Source organism: Bos taurus, chromosome 11, assembly GCF_002263795.3.
Source record: "Bos taurus isolate L1 Dominette 01449 registration number 42190680 breed Hereford chromosome 11, ARS-UCD2.0, whole genome shotgun sequence".
NCBI lineage: Eukaryota > Metazoa > Chordata > Mammalia > Artiodactyla > Bovidae > Bos > Bos taurus.
This window is the reverse complement of record NC_037338.1, coordinates 44,779,051-44,797,067: the sequence shown is the minus strand read 5'-3', so window position 1 is coordinate 44,797,067 and position 18,017 is coordinate 44,779,051. Positions and strand designations below refer to the sequence as shown.

The 18,017-nt window shown below is 48.0% G+C and overlaps 1 protein-coding gene across 2 annotated transcripts in view; it reads left to right on the top strand.

The window, feature by feature from the left end:
* Positions 1–438: 438 nt before the first annotated feature.
* Positions 439–18,017, top strand: part of LIMS1 (LIM zinc finger domain containing 1) — an 82,804-nt gene continuing 65,225 nt past the window's right edge. The window contains exon 1 of one of the 2 annotated variants that reach the window (XM_010809980.4): positions 439–552. In XM_010809980.4, coding sequence (XP_010808282.1) covers positions 521–552 — 32 coding nt within the window. In that variant the 5' untranslated portion in view covers positions 439–520. The remainder of the gene's footprint in view (positions 553–18,017) is intronic. The other variant, NM_001083495.1, reaches the window with a different exon arrangement.

The window sequence follows — 18,017 nt, the reverse complement described above, 5'->3', positions numbered from 1 at the left end:
AGCGCTGCTGAGACTCCAGGAGTGACCCCATCGTCAGGACCTGGTCAGAGTTGCGATGACTTCCCAGCACCGACACCGGCCACCTCCGCGGCCCACAGATTGGAGTGTGGGGACGGCGGAGCACGAGGGAGGGTGAACCGGCCCCTAATCCAGAACCGGCTTGCTGCATGGGACCCCTAGTCCCCTGGCCAGTGTCCTCCACCGGCAGGGCGGGGCCTCGGTGCGGGGGGCGGGGCCTATCTGGAGGCGGGGTCGAGACTCGAAAGGGCGGTTCCGGGGGGCCGGGCTGGAGGTCCGCCAGTTCCGGGAGCGGGGCGGACCGGCCGGGGCCTAGGTGGAGGCGGGGGCCGACATCCGGGAGGGCGGTTCCGGGGGGTGGGGCGCTTCTTGGTGGGCGTGGCCTTCGCGGCCCCGGCCCGCCCCTTCCTGCCCCGGCGCGCAGCGAGGAGGAGCGGCGACGGCTCGGCGGCAGCGACTAGAGCGGCGCGGGGACGCGGTGCTGGTTCGCGGGGCTGCGGAGATGCTGGGCGTGGCGTCAGGAATGACCAACAGGTAAGATCGCGCGGGTGGTGAGCTCGAGGCTAGAACCGGAGCCACAGCCACGTCGGCAGTGCTGCCGCCGGGGCGGCCCCTCCCTGCGGCGCGGGCGGACAGGCCTGCAGAGCCCGGGGCCCGAGTGGACCGCGACCCGGCCCGGCGCTCCTAGCCCTGCTCGGGTCGCAGGAGGCGTCCGTGAGGGCGGGGACGGCTCAAGGCTAGAGATTTACCGGGTTAGAAATGTAACAGACCTTAAAGGATATTTACTCATTAATTAAATGTAAAATGAGTCTGATCTCAACGTGTATAACGCATGCTTCATGAAAATAGCGTTTTCCTAACAAATAATTCAGTGCGACGACAGCCGTGCTTGTACATTTTGCAAATCTCCTAAATGTGTGCACTTCCCTGCCTGTTCTGCCTTCAGTCGGCTGCGGCTCGTTTTGCTTGAAATCCGAAGAAAACCCTCTCCTACGCAGAGATGCGGTTGGAAGAGGGAGCTTTCCACGTAGTTGCGGTATTTTCTGTTATTACTCCAAAACTGGGTAACTTAACGTTTCTTAAACGTGAATTCGCTGTGGAGTCCTCAGTCTTACCGGGAGCTTTTCACTCGCGGTGACGCTGAAGTTCTCCGCGGGCCCTGAGGTTCAAAGGGGCTTGCTCCTGATTTTAACAGGCATGTTCTTCCTTAGGAAGTGTTGATTCACTGAGTTAGGCAGACCTTCCAAATGTTGACACATCTCTTTATACAGTGTCACTAAGTAACATTTGTTAATATCACTTCTCATCCTCCTTAGATCTTTAGGTTTGAAACTGTCTCTCAAGCTCCAGGCAGTGGAAAATTTTCCAACATTCTCATTCTCAGTTGGAAGCTTGATTTTTATTATTGGTAGGAAACTCTTGTCAATTGTTTTCTTCAAATAACAGACTCGCTTTGTTTAGTTTCAAGAAATGTCTGCCAAATGCTAGTCTAAAAACCATAGTTTGTTATTCTTTCTGGTAAAAACGGTAGACCATGAAAAAAAAGCGTCTGATTGAGTGGTCCCTGCGTCACCCTCTTGCTTGACCTGCAGACAATTGTCTTACTGTGGTGAGCGGCCCAAGTGCTTCATTCATCACAAGAAACAGAACAGAAGGTCAGAGGTCGAGATTTAATAACATCAATAATTGGTACTGCTTCATTAAGGACAATTTTTTGTTTCTAGAAAAATTTATTGAAAATTCAGTTCAGTTCAGTTCAGTCACTCAGTCGTGTCCGACTCTTTGCGACCCCATGAATCGCAGCACGCCAGGCCTCCCTGTCCATCACCAACTCCCGGAGTTCACCCAGACTCACGTCCATCAAGTCAGTGATGCCATCCAGCCATCTCATCCTCTGTCGTCCCCTTCTCCTCCTGCCCCCAATCCCTCCCAGCATCAGAGTCTTTTCCAATGAGTCAACTCTTCGCATGAGGTGGCCAAAGGACTGGAGTTTCAGCTTTAGCATCAGTCCTTCCAACGAACACCCAGAGCTGATCTCCTTCAGAATGGACTGGTTGGATCTCCCTGCAGTCCAAGGGACTCTCAAGAGTCTTCTCCAACACCACAGTTCAAAAGCATCAATTCCTTGGCGCTCAGCCTTCTTCACAGTCCAACTCTCACATACATGATCACAGGAAAAACCATAGCCTTGACTAGATGAACCTTTGTGGGCAAAGTAATGTCTCTGCTTTTGAACATGCTATCTAGGTTGGTCATAACTTTCCTTCCAAGGAGTAAGCGTCTTTTAATTTCATGGCTGCAGTCACCATCTGCAGTGATTTTGGAGCCCAGAAAAATAAAGTCTGACACTGTTTCCACTGTTTCCCCATCTATTTCCCACGAAGTGATGGGACCAGATGCCATGATCTTCGTTTTCTGAATGTTGAGCTTTAAGCCAACTTTTTCACTCTCCTCTTTCACTCATCAAGAGGCTTTTTAGTTCCTCTTCACCTTCTGCCATAAGGGTGGTGTCATCTGCATATCTGAGGTTATTGATATTTCTCCCAGCAATCTTGATTCCAGCTTGTGTTTCTTCAATACAAAATTTAACATATATGTAAGGTATGAAGAATGACAATACAATGGATACATTATGACTTGAGTATAACCATCTCCCTTTATTTTCTTTGGCTGCACCACATAGCCTGTAGGATCTTAGTTCTGCAATCAGGGATTGAACCTGCACCCCTGCGTCCCTGCATTGAGAATGCAGAGTTTTAACCACTGGACCACCAGGGAAGTCCCTAAGCAGGTCCTTTTAAGAGCTTTGCTTATATTCTGATCCCATCACATTGCTATCCTAAATTTTCCTTTAGCAGTCCCTTACTTTTTCCTTTTTTTTTTTAGTACCAAATACATTTGTAGTGTTGTGTGACCATCACCAGTATCTATCTCCAGAACCCTTTTTTCTTGCAAAACTGAAAATACTCATTAAACAACTTACCATTTCCCTCTCCCTCCAGCCCCTCATCACCCTCGTTGTATTTTCTGTCTCTGATTTTGACAATTCCAAGGACCTCGTGTAAATGGAATCATCCTGTCTTTGCTTTTTGTGACTGGCTTATTTCACACAGCATATCATCCTCAGTGTTCATCCATTTTGTATTGTGTGTCAAAATTTCCTTTCTTTTTAAGATTGATTTTATGTTTCCAATCTTGTATAAACATACCAGATTCCATTGTATGTTTATACTATTTATTTGGTTATTCATTCATCCTCCAGTGGACACTTGGGTTGTTTCCACCTTTTGGTTATTGTGAATGGTGCTGCTTTGAAAATGGGTGTACGTTTTTTATTTGAAACTTTTATTGAGATAATTGTATTGCGGGGGGGGGGGGGGTGGGCGGTGGCGGGGGACATTCCGTGGTGGCTCAGCAGTAAAGAATCCTCCTGCAATGCAGGAGATACGAGTTTGATCTCTTAGCCATGAAGATCCCCTGGGGAAGGAAATGATAACCCATTCCAGTATTCTCACCTGGGAAATGCCATGGACAGAGGAGCTTGGTGGACTACAGTCCAGGGGGTCCCAAAGGAGTTGAACATGACTTAGCAACTAAAGAACAACAGTTTTTTTATTTTATTAATTTTTTATGTATTCATTTATTTATGGCTGATTTCATGTGGCACACAGGATCTTAGTTCCCCAACCAAGGATCACACCTCTGCGGTGGAAGCGGGAGCTTCTTGGCATTATTATGAAAACGGTTTTGATCCCCAGGCTTCTTAAAAAGGTCTTGGGAACCTTCTAGGGTTTCCAGACCATCCTTTGAGAACCACTGTTAACACCATCTGAAATCAGGAAGCGATTCTTGGAATATTTAAAAAGAAGTATCTACGAAGAATTCTCTTAGAAATGAGTGTCGAGTGCTTGTTGTAGTGAGTGCTTTCTGTTTGGGAGGAGTTTTAGTGGGACTTGAAGAACCGCTATGGGAAAAGCAGCTTTTGCCTTGAAGGATTTTTCTGGGGCACAATGCCAGCGTATCATGAAGGGGTGATGCCCTGGTGGGGTTTCTTCTAGATCTTCACTGCCCTGTGCCTGTTTGTGTGTGAGGAAACCATGCTCTTAGTTTAACTAGTGAGAAGTTGGCAGTAGGGAAGATGGCTCTGTCAGGATGTCGTGTGCCCTGCAGGCTTAGGATGTGAGGACCACGGTCATCACCCCTCTTTCATTTGGGATGGCCTTGAACTAGTTCTTGGACGATCTTTCTCCTGTTGAACGTGGGTGGCTTTCCCTTTCCTCCCCAAAGTGGGGAGTATCTTCCTGCCCTCCTGAGGCCCCAGGGGCTACAGGTTGGGGGAGGCGGATCCAGGCTGATGGAAGCTCCGAGCTTTCCCCCAGAAGCCTCTGTGTTCAATAATCCTGTGTCTGTTCCTCAGACGATCGTTTAAGTAAACCTCAGTGTAGGTCGTGTTCTCAGGTAGGGCTGCACTTAAATAGAAGGAGAAGCATCTCAAACCATTCGTCGATTTTACATTTCTCCTAATTGTGCTCTAAGCTGTGGTTTCCCACCCACAGGAATGTCCTCTACATTACACACTGGCCTGTGGCCAGGTTGTTTTCCTAAAGCTTTAAGTTATTTGAGAAACACGAGCTGGGGTGCCCATTGCCACATCCATGGACCCTCCAGCAGCCTTAAGCCTCATGAGATGTCCCCTCCTCTCTTGTTTTGTCAGTTGTTTCCACACAGGAGCTCATGGAAGGGGGTTCATTTTCCTGCATCTTTTTCATGTCGGAGCTTATTTGCCTTGGCGAGTCCACAGTGACTTTTGACGTGCAGGTTGGGAGGCTGCAGACACGGCGGGCTGTGCATAGTGTGTCCTGTGGGAGGAAGCAGAGGGTGGGGGGGCAAGCGTGAATGCCCTTAGGGGAGCTTGGGGTGGGACACACCGGACTGAAGTAACTTGCCTGAGGTCAGGTAAGGTCCTACGCAGGTACAAGAAATGATATACACAGGTCCAGTGTATTCTTTACCCAGTTTCCCCATCGATAGCATTTTGCAAAGCTGTGGTACGTGATCCGAGTCGCAGTGTCAATGGCCATGCAGTCCCTGGGTCTCACTCAAATTTCCCAGCTGTACCTGCGGTCGTGGATCTGGGACACCCCACCCAGGTGAGATTTTGATGTATCCGAGCCACATTAACAGGATAACTCGGGATATTTCTGGATGATTATTCTGTGTCACCACAGAGCTGTTGTGTCACAGAGTTCCGGATGTCAGTCTCTTTCAAGTCGATTCCATTTGTGAAGTGTGTCCTTGGGGACTTGCTGTTCCGAGGCCCATGTGCCAGTGATCATGGTACTTCCTCCCAGAGGCCAGGGTCTCCCCCCACCCCACACGCTGTGCTCACAGGGCCAGCCCGACAGTCCCTCCTGCTGGGGGGCTCCTCTTCTAGCACATCCGTTTGGGGACGAGTCTGAGCAGCTGCTTAGACAGATTGTAGTTGCTTCTCTTGGGGAGGGGTGGTAGTGCTTATGCTGTGTTTCATGTGCTTGTTTTTGCTCCTGAGGCCGGGCGTGTTGCTGTCCGCATAGGCCCGCCTGGGGAGTGTGGGCGGCGGGCGTGTGGGCACGTGGACACGGTGGTGTCTGGGCCACTAGCGGGTCCTTGTCCTCCTCAATACGGAGGACTCAGCAGCGGGCTCTTAGGTGCCGGGTGGGTGCGGCCACAGAGATTCTAGGGGGATGGGACGTGGCCCCAGGTCTCGAGAATCTTTCAGTGTGTTGTCCTTCATGTCAGTTCCACGTTTTCCTGGAGCACCACGTTGGGCATGTCACCTCTCTTTTCAGAATGTTAGGAAGACTCCTGACTGCCTGTCAGATAAGATCCGGACTCCCGCGCCTGGCACTCAGGCTGTTTGTCACCTTCTGGCTGGTCGTTGGCCCCCTCAGCCCCTTGTCTCTGAAGGCACTCTGCACACCCCCAACCTCAGGGCCTCTGCTCACACGGCTGGAAAACCTTCCTCTCATTGTCTTCTCGGCCATTGGAGCAGAGTGGCTGCTTGGCCCTTGGATGCTGAGTTCCTGAAACATGGATTGAGGTTGTGCTGGAGTCTTAGGGCTCAGAGCTCATGTCCTTCCTCTTAGAACACTTTGACCTCCTTCGGGTGACTACCATCTCGTGTTTTATGTTGTAGTTACTTGTGTGTGCATGCTCAGTCACTTGAGTCATGTCCAACTCTTTGTGACCCTATGGACAGTCACCCACCAGGCTCCTCCGTCCATGGGATTCTTCAAGCAAGAATACTGGAGTGGGTTGCCCTGCCCTCCTCCAGGGGATCTTCCTGCCTCAGGGACTGAACCGGTGTCTCCTATGTCTTCTGCATCAGCAGACAGGCTCTTTACCACTGGTGCCACCTGGGAAGCCCCATAATTACTTGTGTCTGTATCTAATCTTTTCTGCCAAATCATAGTCTCTAGAAGTAAAGGAACATCTTCATCGGGTTTGTTAGATGTCCGAGGAAGAATGAATTGGATTTAGATGGGCTTCATTTCTCCTTTTCTTCAGTCGTCAGTGAATTGACGAGTCCACAGCCGGCTCTGCTGGATGCCTGTGACAAGCTTTCAATAAAGTCATAAGACTTGGGGTGAGAGGAGCTGGCCTGCACACGTGACTTAGCTGAACTCTGCAGTGTGACGTCCTGGTGGCAGAGACCTGGCATCTAGGGACCTCTGGAGAGAAATTCAGAGATGCTCAGCCATCCCTGTTAAATTATTTCTTCTCATGACTGGGCCGCCTTTTTGGAAACTTTCTTACTAATAACCACCTTTTATTAATAACCGGTGGTTACACAAGTACTTTAAGGTGTTAAACATCTATTTCACAAATCTTACACGGCTGCACTTCGAGGCAGGGCTTTTATGCCCACTTTACAGATGGAAACAGGATAGGAGACATCACAGGGTTGGGGTGAGATGAGCCGAGGTTGATGCCCAGCCTCGTCCCCTTCCTGCATCCCTTCCTGTTCAGATGAGGCTGAGGCTCCTGCTTCTCTTGGCTGTCAGGGTGTCCTCTTCATGTGGTAGGTAGTCGCACCCCAAGTGTGGTGGTCATGAGGGACTGCATTGTCTCACTGCCAGATGGTCCTTCCTTCTGAACCTAGAGATTGTAGATCTCACACTCGAGGCCCAGCTGGAGGATGTGTCAGGTCACCTTCTTCACTTGAACTTGGGGTGTATGTTTCATCTTGAGCACCTGACCCTTTTGCCTCCTGCTAGATGGGAGACCTGAGTTTGGAGAAGCACACTGTCCATGTCACACGTGAGCCCCGCTCCCCTGTTCCACAGTGACTCGATGGGGACCAGGCCCACCGTGAACCCTGAGCCCAGCCAGGCCAGGTCCAGGTGATGACCCTCAGGGGGAGGTGCCAGGGTTCTCGTGTCACCCTTGGAGGACAGCGGGTCAGGATGTGATGACGCCGTGGATCTTCCTCACATCTTTGGAACACGATGGTGAGAGATCGGTGCCACGGAACCCCCCACCCCAACCCATGCCTCGACGCCCTCGTGGAAAGCAGTTCTCAGCCTTGGGCTCCTGGAGGCAGATGCAGAAATAGATGAAGATGAGCCTGCTAATAAGCATGGGATTACAGAAGGGACCTCGGGCCTCTGATTTACAGTTTCCTTCCAGATTGCGTTTATTCTTCGGATGTTTGAATTTAGGTTAAAAACTGAGCCCGATTCCTCAGGCTTGAGTTGAATGCCTCTGTCTGATATTCTAATAGGAAATTTTAGAACAAAGTAAATATTCACTCACTACTTTCTAATTTTCTCATTGAGAGAGCGTGTGGGAAAGTGGTGTCTGGAACATCACCGTTTAGTTGGAGTGCACACCGGAATACACCACTTCCCTCGGGTGCTGACGCTCTGCTGCCAGAATTGCTGTCTCTTTGGCGTGCAGCGTGGGCTTGTCACAGTGGAACATGTGTGAGGGAATGGAGTGCGGTCTTCATTAGAATATTGAGCTGGGGTAACTCACCCAGCACACCAGCAGACTCTGTTTTCCAAGTGTGGGCAGTGATGTTTTTGTAACAGCCATGGATTCTTTGTAAACATAGCTGAGACTGGTTCTCTGTTTTCAAAAATGAGTCTGAGAAGGCTTCGGCTCTGACTAGAATCTGGAAGATTCTGTTAGCACTTAGCCCATTTCGGGCAACTGACTATACTTACATGTTTGAGGATAATGATGGAAAAAATATAAAAACTTTAGAAAATATATGTGTATAGGACACTAGGTTATCTGTCTCATAGGCCAGACCAGAATTGCAGTGATGTAACTTTAAACTGGGTGCGAGGCTAGTGTCTGAAATAATTTAATGCTGGTTCTGGACTTAATGTCCTTTTTTTTTTCTTCCAATTCTGGCCTACTCACACCAGGAAATGAAAGCACTTTTTGTCTTTGGGTATTTGCCAGATCTGCCCAGAGCTCAAGGCATCTGCAGATGTCTGCTGGAGGCAGTTTCTGGATGCTGTTAACAGAGTGTGTAGCATGGGTACTTGTACACAGGCTACGAGACTTCTTCTTGGCTTCAGACCTGGGCCTCCCAGCACTGCTCAGGTGATTTCCCCTCTCCCAGTTTACTGGTGACAACAAAGGACAGCAGTGAAATGTGGAAAGTGATGCTTTAACTGTGTTACATAGCTGTCCATTGAATGTGACAAAAAAAAGTTCCAGCTATTCCTCAAAATTTCAGAGGTCTCAGTTTTCCCACAGAGGTCATCTGGAGACCGTGAGACCAGACTTAAAAAGAAGCGTTTTCCCATCTTGAGCCCTTTTGACTTTTAAAATAAACACACACCCGCATCTCTTTCTAATGATGTGTTCAGTCATTGAGACACTTTCTATGAAGGAAATTGTGGTGACAGTTTCTGGAATGTGGGGCTTCGGCAGATGCAGATTAAGTGGGTGATGGAGCTCCAGGGACACGAGGCTTGGGAACTTTTTAGCAGTCAAGCTTTCTTCTGCACTGTCAGGCTAATTGAGCTTCCCAGGAGGAAGCCTTCCTGGAGATTAGCTGAACAAATGGAGGGATGAAAGTCAAAATCTGAGGTTGGGTCTGTTAGATGCATTTTGATAAAGAGCTTACATTCGAACAATGCAGCACTGTCCACAAAGGCTGCCAGTGCTGTAGGGAGTCCTGGTATGCCACGCCATGGACAGTGCGGAGCTCGCAGGAAGCTCTCAGGAAGTACTTGTCAAATGAATAAATGATGGTGTCATGTTTTATTTGGCATGTATTCTTTTTGGCTTAGTGAGACAGAGCTCTTTAAATGTTGCCATAAAGTCACTCCTGAATAAATACTAATAAAGATGGCTTCAGTCGGTGTTAAGATCAATTTGAAGGCTTATTTTAACTCCATGTGATTTCAGTAACTCCGTGCGGTGTTTCAGTATTCCCTCTCTTCCTGGGGTTAGCACAGGAACAGTTCTCCGACCTGAGGAGGTGCCACTCTGCACCAGTGAGGCTTCCAGGAGTAGGGGTGAAAATTTCCGGGTGAAACGTTAACAGTTTTTCCTGTGAACTTCTTCAGTTTCCATATTAATATTTAATTTTAGTACTGTTAATCAGAATTCCAGGTGGAGTCTTTTGGTGAAATTGGTAGAATTGTCTCGATGTTTCTTTCTTTGGAGGAATAAAGGGGCAAGGACAGCAGAGAGCTGCTTCCTGAAGGGAGGAAAGTGGGGGTGGGGGAGCCATGTTGTCGGTCTATACCCATCACCGCTCATCACAGAGTCTGGGGTAACCGGGTTTTCAGGGGAAAAGAGGAAACATTCCTTAAAGTGCCATAAAACGGTGAGATCCTTTGTTAGCAGTTACGGGGAAAAGCCAGTTTATTGCCTTAGAGTCTCATTTTACATCAGCAGAAATTTCAGATGGATAATATTTAATAGCTACATATAAAATCCAGCCAGATAAACATGAAAATATAATATAAATGTTTCTCAGATTCCTAGAATGAGAAGTACTTTTTAAATTCAGAAGTTTTAAGAACCAAAAGGAAAGGTTTATTGGAAGGAGAATAAATTTCTGAAAATTAAAAACAAAAAACAGATGGGGAAAAACATTTGCAACAAAACAAGATAGAAAGCGTTAGTATTATGAATTGATCAGAATATGCGCACCTAGTATGTGTGTAGGGGAAAGAACATGGACGGAGAAAATGTAACAAAATAGAAACCGGGAAATAAAATTAATGTACAAAACGTGTTGCAGCGTGATTAGTGATTCATCAAAGATGCATATTAAAATAGATACTATCAGTTTTACAGTATTAGCAGATCTTGTTAAAAACGTGGGTACCTTGTATCACTGATAAAGTTAGTAACATAGTTACCTTATATCACAGGTGTGAAGATATATGGGTAAAATTTGTTAGGAAAACAATTTGGCAGTATGTATCAAGTCTGAAATGATTTATAACTTGTAATTGAGAATTTCCCCTTCTGTAAATCAAACCCAAGAAAGTAATTCTAAATGAGAAGAGAATGTGACGCGAAACGCAGCCTTATTTGTACTACAGTTTGCCCTGCTGTTTAATTCAATTCTGACACTATCCACCTGGATTATACAAATGAACCCTGTCAGTTTCATATATATTATCCTCTTTCATCAAAATCAGAGAGTAGGTAGTTTCTGTAAGTTAAAGTTTCCAAGTTTGAAATGTAAAATGCTTCAAGAGATTGCCAGTGTCCAGGGCCCCAACTTTGTGTGTGTTTGAAAAAGAACTGGTTTATTTCTGTCAGTAAACACGATTTCTTAATGACTCATACAGAACAAAGGGCTGAATGTTTAATGAAATTGAGATGTAAAATACAAGATCTTACTGGTTCTGTTAACACTTCCCAGCAAAGAGGAGTAACCTCAGGCCATTAGACACCTCAGGAGGACATCTCACTGCAGCATTCCTGACCCCTACCAGCAGGGCAGGTAATCCAGATGCAGTGATTGCCCTTCCTGTCCTGGGACTGTGGGCTCCCTGCTGACAGCCCAGCAGAGCCCACTGGGTTTTCATGGTCCTCACCGCCTCTATTGTTCTGGCATTTCTCTCTCTCTCTCTCTCTCTTTTTTTTTTTTTTAAATGTAACAAACGGGCTTAGTCTATAGCAGGTAACTGAAGCGAACACCCTTTGACATCAGCTGTAAGGAGACTGTTAGGAACACATTTAACGGTAGGAAAATGAGATGGCAGCCGCCCTGCCAGGGTGCCTGACGCAGTGCTTGGGTCCCGCCCTTGGGGAGGCTGAGCTCAGTCTCCTATGGAAGCTATCCTGTGTGGTTTGGCCTCCACACCCAGACCGGCCTCAGCTCAGAGTCTGTGTAGGTGGAGACCCTGTAGTGATCCCGCCTTCGTGGCCATGATGGACGCCCTCCTGGACAATGTGGACATTGGTCCTGAGAGTTTCTAAGTGCCCCTGGCAGCTTCCAAGTGTCTGAGATACCCAGTGTGTGGTCCCCGGGGGCTCATGCACACAGTCAAAGAAGCTCCTTCCGATTTCTCAGTCTGTAAATATGAGTTGATTGTAATTGGCTGTGATCAGTATTAGCTTCTGTTCCACAGGAAGTAAGAAAATAAAACTTTCCATCTTATGATTGACTATTAATAACTTCCCAACCATTATTCTCATTTTGCAGCAGAGTGTTGGTTTGTATTCAGTTAGACTTGACCTCCAGATTGTGAGAGGGTGTGGTGGTGCTAACCTCTGAGGAGGAATTCCACTCGACATTTAAAATCACTTTGTTTTTAACCTAGCCTGTCACCCTCCACCCTCAAGTACTGCGTCTGTGGAGTGGAGCTCATTCTGTGAAGCGCTTGCTGCAGGATCTGGAATCCCCTTCTGCACGTGCTTGTGAGCTGTGTGTGTACGTGTGTGCATGCACATGTGTACATTGTGCATATGTATATCTGCATGTGTGTGTACATGTGTGTGTCTGTGCACGTGTGTGCATGAGTGCGCATGTGTGTACCTTGGTGAGAAATGGAATGTCTCCTGCCATATCAGTAAACAAGGATGTCACAGTCATCAGTGATGGCAACCATCACGGATGGTGAGCTGGTGAGCCCTGAGGGAACTCAGGAAGGAAGGAATACCTGCCGTCCATCAGCCATCAGACTGCAGCCACTCTCCATGGTGAGCCCTGAGGACGCTCAGGACATGAACACAAAGGATAGGGACTTCCCTGGCTGCCCAGTGGTTAGGACTTCACCTTCCAAGAGGGGAGGGGAAGGATGGGGGTGGGTTCCATCTCTGGTCGGGGAGCCACGATCCCACATGCCTAGCAGCCAAAAAACCAAAACATAAACATAAAACAGGCACAATATTGTAACAAATTCAATAAAGACTTTGAAAAAAAGAGAGAGGAAGACACAGGATACTGGCCCCAGAGAGCGGAGGTAATGTCAAAGGAATGATTTCATTGAACCCAGACTCTTGCATCTTCCCATACACAGAAAATTGCGGAATTCTTTAACTTGGGACATCTGTTTTTCTTTAATTAACAATCATCTTCTGATGTTCAGACTACCTTCCCTTTGTTGCAAAAACTTCTATATAAGCTGGCTCCTCCTCTCACCTCCTCAGAGCAGTTCTCTCAGGGTCACTTGAGATGCTGTCCCCTTGGCTTGAAGTCCTAAAACTTCCCACAGAATAAAATGTAACTCTCAGCTTTTAGGTTGTAACTATGAGTTGATCAGCAATGACACAAACAGGCAAACATTTATAAATGGTTTGATACTATATCAGCCTTGAGAGCCATTATTCAGTGGTCATTTGTTCTCTAGACCTTCCTACCAGGGCCCCTTCCAGGTGCTTGGGATCCAGTAGAGAGATGGAGCCTGGTCCCCACCTCTCCTGCCGCCACACCTCAGGCTCACAGCAGATGGTCCTTGAAGAGGTGGGGTGGGCAATGCCTCAGTGCCCTTCCTGGGCATGGCTTACCTCTGCCCCCAGTGAATTAAATGCCAAGTCATGATGAGGTCCAGTCACCAGCATCTGGATTGTGGAATCTGTCTCCTGACCACCCCCACCCACCACCTTCCTCCTAGCTCCCTGCCCCCACCTCACTCAGCTGTTCAAACCTCAGCTAGATTGGTCTCCATAAAGCCAGAGTCCCACCCTGTCCTCCAGCCCAGAGGCCTCTGTGGGTATCCCCTGACCCAAGAACAGCCCTGGTCTTCACAGCGACAGGGCACCCCCCCACCCTGTGTCCAGCCCTGTCCATGCCACTCTGGCCATGTTTGCGTCCCTGTAGTTCCTCCAGCTCACCAGCCAGGCCCCCAACCTAGAACCTCTCACCAGCTGTCACTCGGTCCAAGGTGACCACAGGGCCCACTCCACCACCCCTAGAGTCTTTCTCAGATGTGGCCTCCTTGGTGAAGCCTTTCCCATCCGTCCCGTCAATGGCTGTTACCTCCTCTCCCTGACCTCCTTCCCAGGAGGAGGCGTGGGTGACAGCGCTGCCAATGGCCCAGCTCTTGTCCTGACGGGCCTGACCCCTGGGATCACGAGAAGGGATGGACAGAGGTCCACGTGGCCCCCAAGGAGAAGCCAGAGCTTCTGAAGGCCTGTGCTGGGCTGGAGCCCTGAGCTCTTCAGTCCCATCTGTCTCTACTCAGGGGTGCTTGTGACTGGATTGACCTCTGACCTCCTCCTAAAATGGGGAGGGGGCAGGGTGCAACCTGTCAAAGAATGACATAGCCTGAGGAGGTAACATAAACTGATTAGAACCCAGAGGGTCCAAGGTGGCAGACGAGTTGACTTCCACTAGACCTTGAGCCTCAGTGTACGCTCATTGTAACACCTGAACAAGCTAAATGACACACCCAGGCACCATGATAGTTCTCAGGACGACCTTCAAAGACCAAAAGGGGGCAGTGGTCCAACCCCTGGAAATCCCCAACCCTTCCCCAAAATAGTTGAAATAATCCTCCCGATCATTAGCCTATGAAACTACCCAGCCCATGAAAACTAACCACACCACATTTTGGGGCCACTCTCACCTTCTGCACTCTATCTGTGGAGTGTGTTTCTAAATGAATCCTTTTCTTACCTAGACTTTGTCTCTCACTGAATTCTCTCTGCGAGGAGACATCTAGAACCTGAGCTTCATTAAGTGTCAAAATGAGGTGTGTGATCCCAGTTAAAAGACCACAGATTCAAGCCCCAGTCAGGGTTTAGGTTGGGCTGGACTCCCAGCTAAGTATGTTTGAGCCCCAGTCTGAGGGGCATGGTTTCACTTTCAGCTCAGGCTGTGCCCTGGCCTCCTGGGGGACCCCATCTACATTGCAGGCATGGAAGATGCTTAGTGATGTTGTCATATTAGGTGATGAGTCTCTGGCAGGTGATGGTCAATGGATGCTCTAATGCATGATGGGGGCAAAGGTCTCAGATTCAGTGCAGTTGGCATATGACTTCATCTTTTAGCATCATAGAGGGCGTTGATTGACTCTTTTCTATCTTAGTTGAAGAAAGAAGTAAGAAATACGTTGAAAGAAAGTGAAAGTCAGTCAGTTGTGTCTGACTCTTTGCGACCCCATGGACTATACAGTCCATGGAATTCTCCAGGCCAGAATGCTGGAGTGGGTAGGTAGCCTTTCCCTTCTCCAGGAGATCTTCCCAACCCAGGGATCCGACCCATGTCTCCTGCATTGTGGGCAGATTCTTTACCAGCTGAGCCACAAGGGAAGCCCAAGAATATTGGAGTGGGTAGCCTATCCCTTCTCCAGCGGATCTTCCCGACCCAGGAATCGAACTGGGGTCTCCTGCATTTCAGGTGGATTCTTTACCAACTGAGCTATGAGGGAAGCCCAAGATATATGTTGTGTTAGAGTTAAAACTGTTTTGAAAGACAGCTAAGTATGAAAATGAGTGTTTAGGAGGGCCTGACTGTGTGATCACTGAACTAGAGCCAGACATCCTGAAATGTGAAGTCAAGTGGGCCTTAGAAAGCATCACTATGAACAAAGCTAGTGGAGGTGATGGAATTCCAGTTGAGCCATTTCAAATCCTGAAAGATGATGCTGTAAAAGTGCTGCACTCAATATGCCAGCAAATTTGGAAAACTCAGCAGTGGCCACAGGACTGGAAAAGGTCAGTTTTCATTCCAATCCCAAAGAAAGGCAATGCCAAAGAATGCTCAAACTACCACACAATTGCATTCACCTCACACGCTAGTAAAGTAATGCTCAAAATTCTCCAAGCCAGGCTTCAGCAATATGTGAACCATGAACTTGCAGATGTTCTAGCTGGTTTTAGAAAAGGCAGAGGAACCAGAGATCAAATTGCCAACATCCGCTGGATCATGGAAAAAGCAAGAGAGTTCCAGAAAAACATCTATTTCTGCTTTATTGACTATGCCAAAGCCTTTGACTGTATGGATCACAATAAACTGGAAAATTCTGAAAGAGATGCGAATACCAGACCACCTGACCTGCCTCTTGAAAAATCTGTATGCAGGTCAGGAAGCAACAGTTAAAACTGGACATGGAACAACAGACTGGTTCCAAATATGAAAAGGAGTACGTCAAGGCTGTATATTGTCACCCTGCTTATTTAACTTATGTGCAGAGTACATCATGAGAAAAGCTGGACTGGAAGAAACGCAAGCTGGAATCATGATTGCCGGGAGAAATATCAATAACCTCAGATATGCAGATGACACCACCCTTATGGCAGAAGGTGAAGAGGAACTAAAAAGCCTCTTGATGAAAGTGAAAGTGGAGAGTGAAAAAGTTGGCTTAAAGCTCAACATTCAGAAAACGAAGATCATGGCATCCGGTCCCACCACTTCATGGGAAATAGATGGGGAAACAGTGGAAACAGTGACAGACTTTATTTTTGGGGGCTCCAAAATCACTGCAGATGGTGACTGCAGCCATGAAATTAAAAGACGCTTACTCCTTGGAAGGAAAGTTATGACCAACCTAGATAGCATATTCAAAAGCAGAGACGTTACTTTGCCAACAAAGGTCCGTCTAGTCAAGGCTATGGTTTTTCCTGTGGTTATATATGGATGTGAGTTGGACTGTGAAGAAAACTGAGCGCCGAAGAATTGATGCTTTTGAACTGTGGTGTTGGAGAAGACTCTTGAGAGTCCCTTGGACTGCAAGGAGATCCAACCGGTCCATTATGAAAGAGATCAGCCCTGGGATTTCTTTGGAAGGAATAATTCTAAAGCTGAAACTCCAGTACTTTGGCTACCTCATGCAAAGAGTTGACTCATTGGAAAAGACTCTGATGCTGGAAGGGATTGGGGGCAGGAGGAAAAAGGGACGACAGAGGATGAGATGGCTAGATGGCATCACTGACTCGATGGACGTGAGTCTGAGTGAACTCCGGGAGTTGGTGATGGACAGGGAGGCCTGGCGTGCTGCGATTCATGGGGTCGCAAAGAGTTGGATACAACTGAGCGACTGAACTGAATTGAACTGACGGTGTTTGAGGGGCTTCTCTGGTTGCTCAGTGGTAAAGAACCTGCCTGCCAATGCAGGAGATGAAGGTTCAATCCTTGAAGATCCCCTAGAAAAGGAAATGGCAACCCATTCTAGTATTCTTCCTGGGAAATCCCATGGACTGAGGAGCCTGGTGGGCAAAGTCTATAAGTTGCCAAGAGTTAGACTCGACTTAGCAAGTAAACAACAGTGACCTCGTTTGAAGAAAAGCCTGAGGGAACTTCCGTGGTGGTACAGTGGCTGAGATTCTAAGCTACCAATGCAGGGGGCCTGGGTTCAATTCCTGGTCAGGGAGCTAGATCCCACGTGCCACAGTTAAGATCTGGACCAGCCAAGTAAATATATATTTAAAAAGAAAGGCCTGAGATTAGATAGCCTTTTAAACTAGTTTGGGAAGTGTAGATTGTAAATGTAAAAATTGTCTTTCTTAGCCTGTCTGATTATGTAACTGACCTTTGGGAGACTGTCCCGTGTCCTGTTTCTATATTATGCCCCTTCTGTTTCCATATCCTCAGTTTTGTTTTCTCACCACTAGCCCTGGCTCCTGTCTGTGAAGGACAGGAGGTCACAGGGTTTTAGGGGCTCTCATACTGGAATGGACATCACGTAGGTTTTCACTGGCAAGGGGAATACAACCTCCGGGAGATGGTGAAGGACAGGGAAACCTGGCCTGGGGCAGTTCGTGGTTTCAGAGTCAGACAAGACTTAGCAACTGAACAGCGACAACCCTGCTCCAGCCAGGTTCCTCGCAAGCAGAGTGGGGATCACAGCCCTTCCCATGAGGACTCCTGGCAGGTCGCCCGGAGTGGAAAGGACTCGGCTCAGGGAGCCTCTCCTTCATGAGGACGGGGGCAGCTCTGATGATGTGATACACAGATGCAGCCCCTGCGGGTGGGACCACCATCCAGCTGTGCAGGTCTTCTGTGTTGGCAGTTCTCCGGTAAGCTTCAGACCAGCGGCTTAGGACATGTGTTATTTACTCCCTCATTTGTAGAGATGGGGAGTCTGCACCTGGACTGCAGTTTAACCTGGGCACCCGGCGAGGGGCTGAGCTGACAGGGCTCTAATTCCTTCTCTGCCAGTATGTCATGGTGTTTCTCTTAAATGTTATGACTAGAAGCACATAGAATTTACCATCATGGCCATTTTTAGTGTGTGATTCAGCAGTGTTAGGAGTATTTACATTGTTGTGAATCAGACCTCCAGAACATCTTCATCCTCCCGCAGGGAATCTGTGTATCTTCCCACCAGGCCCTGGCAGCCAGGGTTCTGCTTTCTCTGTCTGTAGGCCTCCCTACACTAGGTATCTAACATAAGGGAGATCACACCGTATTTGTCCCTTGGTGATGGACTTGTCTCACTGAGCACAAAATCAGCGTGCATACATGTTGAGGCATGTGTCAGACTTTCCTTTTTAAGGTTGTGTGGGTGGTGCTCCCTGAGGGCTTCAGTGACAGTTCATCTGTCATCTGTCAATAGATGTTTGTGTTGCTTTTACCTCTTGGCTCTTGT